We start from the raw sequence: 9336 nt of genomic DNA, 5'->3' as shown, positions 1-9336 counted from the left end.
GTTGTTTTCTGTAATGTGTTCTTGTGACTAGAAACACAACCAGCAAAAGGTTTTGGTTTTGACAGACTAGGGAACCAAATGAGTTTTAGTCTTTCTTAGTTGTTTACTAAAACCCATAACCACAAAAAAGTTTTATACACTTTATACACATAACCCCCCCCCCCCACCCCATTGAGGTGCTTGTGTTGAAAGCCCCACATTCATTACATGTGGACCAGCTTGTGTAGATTTATCACCATGTGAACGTTAGACAAAGCTTCAGTTCTAGGAGTACATGACTGAGTCAAGGTTTGATTGGACAACCTTTAATAAACTCAACAAGGTTTTGATAGCAATATTATTGTGTTTGGGGTTAAATGACTAACGCTCTCATAGTAAAATTCTCAATATCACTACCTGAAGTATGCAACTCATCTCTACAGTAATAAAGGCATGCAGATTTAGACTCAATTTTGAAGTAAAATGTAAAGTAAGGACATTTAAAAAAAACTTTTAGTTGGGAAAAGATATCACGTATACACTATGAATATTTTCTGGCCTACTAAACTTTTTCTATTTTTTATATAATACATTTTAGATTGTGGATGTTTTACTTTGCTTTTAGTGCTTTTTATAAACAGTGTATTAGCATTTTGTGGAAAAACATGGTATTAAAAATCACTTACAAATTACTATGCTGAAAAAACACTTTCAAGCAGTACTTCATTCAGTTAAAATGAATCTTTCGTTTCAATTTAATATTGTTTGTTTTATTTCTCGACTAATATGTTCAAAACATAGTTAAATAAAACTGTTTTTGATTAAAGGCTTAACTAAGAAATATCTGTTTTGACCAATGTAAAATGTTCAGGTTATTAACACAGGTGCATGCAGTGCCGCCGTGCCAGCCCTTGGCGAGATAAAAAATATTGGGCCGACTGATGTAAAAATAGTAAGAAAGCACCCAAAAATATAATTTTAATATTTAAGTTTACATATGTAAACATATTTACTCAGATAAAAACAGAAAGCACACAAAAAAGTATATAAGTATGACATATAAATAAAACATGAACTTAATGCCTTTGTTGTAAATCAATAACAGAAATAAATGCATATCTAACTAGAAATGCAGGAGACATTTTAACTTGTTTTACACAGAGATTTACACAAAGAAAACTTTACATGTTTAGAACGTAAGTGGATTTAAATTAATTGACTTTCATCTACTAGACGAATATGCTTTGCACCGCGTTATATAAAATTGTTCTCATGGATAAAACATCCTCAGTGATCGCCACAGAGGAATGAATCACCAACTTATACAGCATATTTTTACGCAGCGGATGCCCTTCCAGCCGCAACCCAAAACTGGAAAACACCCACACTTTTTTGCACACATACACTACGAACAATTTAGCGAATCCAATTCACCTATACCACGTCTTTAGACTACGTGCTACTTAAGCTACGTGTGACTTGAAGCTGAAAATACTCTGACAGAAATGTCACATCCATGTTTGTTTACTCCTACAGTTCCCGCAGTCAGTTGTGTCGTCATACCTTCATCCATAGGCGGAGTTTCCACAGGTGTGTGTCTGTGTGGACAGGTAAAGCTGGAGGTGTATGGGAGTATTAGATTAGATTAGATCAAGCCGAACTCGTAGGTTTAAGTTCGAATAAAACACAAAGCTTTTGGCCGTGATAGGTACATGTGCTGTACGGAGCGACAGAGAGAATTTCTCCTCACCGATAGATCATATTTCAGATGTTGTTCAGATCTCCCACACGGACCTTATAGACTAAAGTTGAAATTCTCAGGAGAAAAGGGAATCAATGAACATGAAGAAAACGTACTCAGGTGAGTACCTATTTCATTTTAACTTCTGATGTGACATTTGCTCTCATGGCACTAATCATTATTTAACCACTAAAAAGTGAAAGCAAAAATGTACTGTACTCTATTTTTAAATGAAGTATCTTATAAAATATGCATGCAAGTTAGAATTCATTAAATTAAAACGGCAAGCAATTACCTTATAATAATTTAAAATTGGCCTAGGTCTTAAGAGTGACTGGAAAAGACCCGCCATAATTTCTTTTAGGTTACAGTCTGTAGATATTCTGCTTTATTTGCATTGCCTTTGCGTACAGTAAGTCAGATATTTTCGACCTGGTTTAATAAAATGTTTTTCTTTTTGTTTGTGTGTGTGTGTGTTTTTGTAGATAATCCGATTAAAGTCTGCTATTGCATGACTCAGATTAATAGAGTTGTAAGGATACAAAGGAATGTCCGCTATTTGTTTATAGCCGAAATGTAGTATGCTTTAAAAAGTCTACTTGTTTTTTTTAAAACAAAACAACAATAGCTACAACCTGGTGTCAGTTTGTGGTTTCACTTTTTACAGTTCGCCCAATGTCAGTAACCTGACATTTGCAAATCTTTGAATGAAATTATTATGATGTTTGAAATTATTATGATGATTATTATGATTATGGCGTGAAATAAGCACTACTTGTTGGCTAATCTTTGTATAAGCTCTGTTGTACTAAAAATAAATAATAAAGCCACACCCCTATTTTCAGTTTTTCACATTCATACACTGAAAAAAAGGGAAAAAAAAGAAAAAGTTGACTCAACTTAAAATTGTGAGACGACTTGCTGCAACTTGAGTTGAGTTAATCAAGTAAAACTTAAGTTAATTGTAAAAGTAAAGTTAATAGGGTATATGCACAGCTAGTGTTTCTTCCCATACTGATAAACCTCTGGTGAAAGATTAATATGACTTTTTTTTTTAATATTATACGGTATCTTTTACAGCATCAATGTTGTATAGTAATTAAAATACAATCAGTTAAATAGATATAATGAGACAAAAAGCTGTTTATTCGCACGCACCCATCAGGATTAGCAGACTAGCGCAGAAGCTCTATTGAACGTACTGGGGTAAAATAAATGTTCATATTTGGACATGGTGGGGAAAACTAATTTAATGCAGTGCTTTTTGCACAATCTGGGACCCACTTTATATCGGATATCACTCAGCCAGTGGAGATCATTGATTTTTGAAGAAAACAGACCTTAAACGCGCTGATTTTCTAATGGTATACAGTTCACCGGAAGCACTTGACTCGGATTACTGACAAATTTAGTACTTCCACATATTTCCGCATATACCCTATCAAGTATCAAGTGCCGTACTTGGGTTGAAATTTGAGTCAACTAAAAACAACTTTTTTTTTTACAGTGTACCTTACTCGTAACACTGACAAAAATGTTCTATATAGAAGCATTTACTGTTAAAAATGAGTTCCACTCAATTAATTTATGTTGTCCCAACACAAATTGAATAAAATAACAAATTTAAGTGTATTAAACACAAAAAATTAAGTTTTCCAAAAAAAATAAAAAAAACTCAAGGGTTGTCTAGTTTCCGCTCATTTTAAATAAGTCATTTAAACAAGCAGTGAGTGTTTTTGAGTTCTCTCTTAAAGGTTCTCTTAAGTGGAACCCAAAATGGCATCCGTGCAAATAAAAATAATAATTTTGATACTAAAATTTTGGTCAGGGTTGTTTAACATTTCCAAATCTCTAATCTGAAAAAAATTCAGAAGTAATTTTTCAGGAAAGAAAACCTCAAGAGTTCTTTAATTGTGTAAATATTTATATTGTGAATGCAGCAACTAATTTGTGCACCAATTTCATTGGATTACCTGTATTACAGTGGCAGTGCATTATGTAGCACGAGGGAACATTTAATGCATGTTCCCTACACCGTTTCCCTTTGGTTGTGCAATGGAGCCTGCGGCGCTACATAGAGGCCTTCCATTGAACAGCCGCATATTGCTTCCCTGTAATCTCGACAGACGCATAAGCCGAACTCTCTGTGTACACAATGATTTGGCAGGAATGTAGAGTTTCCTCGGGCCTGCCAAAGTCATTGTCACAGCACACCCAACTCCTAGCACACACATGTTGGATCATGTAATCAGTCCGTCCTTTTTTCTCGTCTTTCTCTGGCAGCACGCAGCATATGTGATCTCATTCAGAGAATATCCCTCAAGTACAGCCTTGGCCTCCACAGCGAGGTCCATGGTGCTTAAAGGGAGACTTCACCCAAAAATGCACATTCTGTCATCGGCGACTCACCTTCACCTTCTTCCAAACCTGTATGCCTTTGTTAAATATTTTGGAATATTTTGAAGGACTGCTTTTGTCAGTAAAAGTTACAGACTTAAAAATAAAGATGGCAGGAAGAACCAAAAAAAAAGGAGGGGGTTCACAGTGATGATCTATCATAGTGTTTTTTGGTTTCCGACAAAACGTTTTTCTATAGTGTGAAGAACATTTGAATACTTTTATCAATTCGTTCATTTTCTTTTCGGTTTAGTTCCTTTATTCATCAGGGGTCACCACAGCAGAATGAACCGCCAACTTATCCAACAGCGGATGCCCTTCCAGTTGCAACCCAGTACACGCAAACACTGGGAGAACATGCAGACTCCACACAGAAATGCCAATTAAAACAGCAAGGGCTCAAACCAGAAACCTTCTTGCTGTGAGTTGACAGTGCAAACCACTGAGCTACCGTGTCACCCCATTTGAATAGTTTAAAGAACTTTACTGCAGAACAAAAAAAAGTGTTGCCCCACAGAACAATCAATCCCAGTAAAGAACTTATTTTTGGGATGGGGGAAAAACACAGCAACAACATTCTTAGAAGTATCTTCTTTTGTGTTCACCAGAGAATAAAAGTCGTACAGGTTTGAGGGAGAACAATGATGACTGAAGGGACATTTTGGAGTAAAAGATCTCTTGAAAGTCATAAACACTTCAAGTGTTTCAATGATTTACGTATATTTCAAGTGTGCACATTTGTCGTGCAACGCCCTGAGCACCCGAGGTAAATCAGTAACTCACAATAAGACATAATCAAACACTTGCACAATAAGACTGTGCTAGACATGTTCGCACATAGTAAATCACGCAAATCAATTTATAAGTCATGACAAACTGTCAACTCCGTTTAAAGCTTGGATGAACTTCTGATTCGTGTAAGGTTATGAGTCATTCTGCCTACATTTTGTGTATTGGACGCTGTTAAGTGTGAAGATTATCTACAAAAAACGAAAATCTGCATTGCAGCACTTCTCATGTGGAGTTTTGCATGCTAAAAAATTCCCTTCACCGTCTCATCTGGAAGTGAATCATTTTGAGCGGATGAATGAATCTCTTTGTTAATCCTTTATTTTGGATGGTTGCCCAACAGAGCTTACTGAGGCAATAGAGACTCTGCACTATAGTAATTTCTTTTTTATCAGTATCTGGCTCCTTTTCCTTCATTGCTTCCCTCCCCTTTCCTGACCGGCCCTGTCATCACAGTGGAGCTGACAGGTGAGTCAGCGGCAACACAAATCTGCTGTGAAATTAAACACTTTGAAATTCCTCTCCGCTCTCGAGGCATGTTGACTCGGACAGTTGATCACAGTCATTTTCAGTGCCGTCACACGTTTCACATGTGCTAAAATGTCTTCTTTGACAGCATTTTGACTTGACACTGAAACTGACAGATGGTTTGGACTTTTCTCACCTCCTCTGTGTCTCTCGGATTAAGTGTTTGACTCTCAAGACTGTCAGCTTGTGAATGCAGACGAAGGAGTGACACTTAATAATCACTCGAGTTCATCTCTCAATAATTACATAAGTTTAGCTCAAAGGATGTGTGTGGCTAACATTGCTAAAGATAAATCTGTAATCATCACATGTCCTGCCAGCATCACCATACCCTTTTCATGAAGAATATATTGATATTGGTTACAAAGTAAAGAGCTTTGAAAGCCATATTCCAATAATCCCAGGCACTTAAAATGTTGTTGATTGAGTTTATTTGTCTCTGTTTTAATTTATATTTGTTCTAATTTATATTAAAACTACAAAACTAAGTTTAGACATTGAAAATATAGTAACACACACATCACTTAGCACACAATAACATCCATCAGTGCACCTTAGGAGTACAAATTAGTTACATATATATTGTATGATTAAAATAGATAGCTGAGGTGCTTCAGCAGCCTTGTGAGTACTGGAATTAGCATGCAAGCTAACAAATTCCCTTATTATGGTGTCATTCACAACACTGCACGTGTCCTATACATTGATTTATTTGTGATGTTGTCGGATGTCTGCATTCATATATATATAATCCTGTAGTTAAAATTTGTACACAACTGGCATTGATTTGCAAAATTGAGCAATTCCAGGTGCCTATTGTGATGTGTTATTGCACCTAAATGACTAATTAGCATATGTAAGTTACTATATCATACTTACATATACTGTTGTTGAGTCAAAATACAAAATTCTACATTTTTATTCCAGAGATCATTTGAATAAGAATAAGTAAACATCATGTTTCAAGAAGACATTTAAGGGCTGATGTATTTTTAAGTCTTGGTTGTGTTTATAAGATGCGACGCAATGTGTGCTCATGCTTCACTTTAGAAAATCACATTATTTTTTCATATATCTTACTTTGATTATATACAGTTACTCGGCTAACATGAAAATTATGTTAATTCCTAGTTCCTTCGAAAGGCCTGCTTTCATAAGGCTCTGATTGGTCGGCTAACATAATGTGCTGTGATTTGCGGACTGAATACTGTCAGTCAGAGAAGCTGTTAGCCGGATCAGTTTGAGCCTGAATCAGACAGAAAATGACACAGAGGACACAGCTGTAATATTCACCTAAGCACTGAATATTTGCAACACTAATTTACGACTAGTAGAGGAGTTTACTAGTGATAGTTAACCTGTAATACGGCAACACGTTGTGGATTAAAGCTGGAAGTTGTTGGTACTCACGGCCTGTCTCCTAATTTAATTACTGCACGCCCCGTGCAACAAATAAAGCTAAACACAGAACAAGACAAACAGCTGAACCTCATGTGTGCTCTTTAAAATAACATTTGACAAGTGTTTTCATATATATATTCAGGTTATAAGCATGTGTAAGTAATATGAAACGTTCACGTATCTTTTGCGAGTTTGTTATTTGAGTTGTATAACACAGCCACATACAGAAGCTGCAGCGCTGCTGATAATTGTATGTGTTTACAGCGGCTTGACGGATAAATATGAATTTGTAGTTAAATGGTTAATGGTGCCAAACGGCATGTAGGCTACTCTTGTTTGAGTCCTTGCTACAACATACTGTTAACACTAGACACTATGCATGTCATAGATCAATTTTAACAAATAAAATACCTGCAGGTTGTGATTCACAATCCACAGCTTCATCTGTTATGGTTGGAGCTGCTCCTTCTTTGAGGAGTTGAAACCAGCACTGAACTGAGAGATTTTGGAAGCTGTCCTTTGTCAAATGCTAAATATATATTTGTTATAATTCTCTGGAACATAATTAAAACTAAACTGTAAGCACTTCTCTCTTTGTGTTGTGTCCTTTAGAACCCCAAATACACAAACAGGCTCTGTGGAAATAGCAATGTTTGGACGCCATTTTTGCTTTCTCTGCTATAACATTACAGCGCCTCAGGTGACGCCCCTTTGCTGTGTGGGGTGGGTGCGCATGGTGAATCCATTTAACCTAAAGCGTTTGTGATCTCACTAGCCCAGATTTATTTTTTTGTAGTCCACAAACTTCGTTCGCTGTAGGCTTTGCTAAGCTAACTCTGTAAAAGCGAATGTCTCCTTTTGCATTGAACTTGAGCGCCTTACATTTAGAGATGTTATTTTCACACAGCTACACTACACATCAACTAAAGTTTAAAATATAATATAAATTACTTTATGTAAAATATTTTTTTATTAATAATGTGTATTGTTAGGCACTTAATTTCGACAGCTTTACAGGTTATTTTCTTAATATTTTAATTTTAGCATTTCAAATATGAACTCTTCGGATTCCAGATTTAATAGTTGTATGTTGGCCAAGTATTGCCCTGTTCTAACAAAGTATACATCAATGGAAAGCTTATTTATTGAACTTTTGGTTGATAAATCTTATGTTTCTGTCATCAGGCAATGGCATAAATAGAAAAAAGGGCCCACTAAAACTATAATGTATTTTAACAAGTAGTTACTTTCAGACATTAAAACTTGCTCCTCTCTGTGGCTTACTAGACAGCAGATGCAGAGAGAGCAAGCAAGACCTCAGGGAACAGGTTTGTCCAAAAAGCTGCTAAAGTGTTTAATGGCACTATAGTAGTTAAATTGGCAACATAATGCTAGAATAATGATTGTTTAATTTCTTTTTTTAAACACTCCCCCTGTCTGCCATTGGTCAGCTTAACGCAGAGTCCCACTCAAACCTCACACAATTGGGATAACCAGATGTTTTGATAGGGCCACAGATACACAGTGTTTACATTTTTAAGTAGAATAAACCTCTAGTTTGCTTTTAACAGTAGCTGTGGGATGAACAAATGATTTTAAGACAGTAAAGACACACTTCAGATTAAACTCAGATTAAACATTACACAAGTGTCTCACTCAACAAGACACTGTTTATTCTGCGCTAAGCTGCTCACACTGTATTTACTATACACTTTTAAAATGGATATTTCAAACAAACTGTGTTTCATAGCATGTCTGTTTCCAGACATTTTATGTTTCTTTTAAGTCAGTGTAATTACTCATAATAGAGCCTGTTATTTTTTATTTTTTGTAGAGGGTTTTCACCTTTTATTAGGATAAGATAGTGGAGGACAGACAAGAAAGCATTGGGCGCAGAGAGAGGGGAAGGACTGGCATTGGAACTCAAGCTGGTACTCAAACTCGGGTCCCCGCGAGCACCTGGGTGCTACATGTCTATGCACTTAACCAATAGGCCAGAAGTAGGGAACCTATGGCTCAGGAGCCACATGTGGCTCTTTGATCAAAAATATGTGGCTCTCCAGCTGTGTCCCTTCAATAATATATTACAGTTTATAAAAATTATAACATTCACTAGAAATCACATTCACTAGAAATCAGTTTTATTTAAAAATACAATTACAATGACCCTTTTATTGTATTTTTTTTTACAGCAAAATGAATAAGAACTCAGTTTACAATGTAAAAATGTTTCAACCAATGCACATGTGTGACACCAATAAAGGGCAAGCAACTTACATTTCTATATAAACCTTATGCATGTAAATTTAAACAACATTATGAGTGGCAATGGCAAAAATAAAATAAAAAATGTCCCTACTTAATACATTGTGATGCGTCATATTTGTTTATTTTTGAGTTGTGCATAGACATAAATAAAGGTTTTGTTTCTAAAAAAAAAAAAAAGGTTTTGTTATATACAGTGAGAACACTTAAAAATAACGGTTCTTTTGTAGCACTGA

The 9336-nt window shown here is 35.7% G+C and overlaps 1 protein-coding gene across 1 annotated transcript in view; it reads left to right on the top strand.

Moving 5' to 3' along the window:
• The first annotated feature begins 1584 nt into the window (after positions 1-1584).
• Positions 1585-9336, top strand: part of septin9a (septin 9a) — a 132765-nt gene continuing 125013 nt past the window's right edge. The window contains exon 1 of the mRNA NM_001423665.1: positions 1585-1840. Within this exon, the coding sequence (NP_001410594.1) occupies positions 1816-1840 (25 nt within the window). The 5' untranslated portion in view covers positions 1585-1815. The remainder of the gene's footprint in view (positions 1841-9336) is intronic.

Source organism: Danio rerio, chromosome 3 (assembly GCF_049306965.1).
Source record: "Danio rerio strain Tuebingen ecotype United States chromosome 3, GRCz12tu, whole genome shotgun sequence".
NCBI classification, from domain to species: Eukaryota; Metazoa; Chordata; class Actinopteri; order Cypriniformes; family Danionidae; genus Danio; species Danio rerio.
The sequence above is the reverse complement of the archived record's forward strand: the minus strand, read 5'-3'. Positions and strand labels throughout refer to the sequence as shown.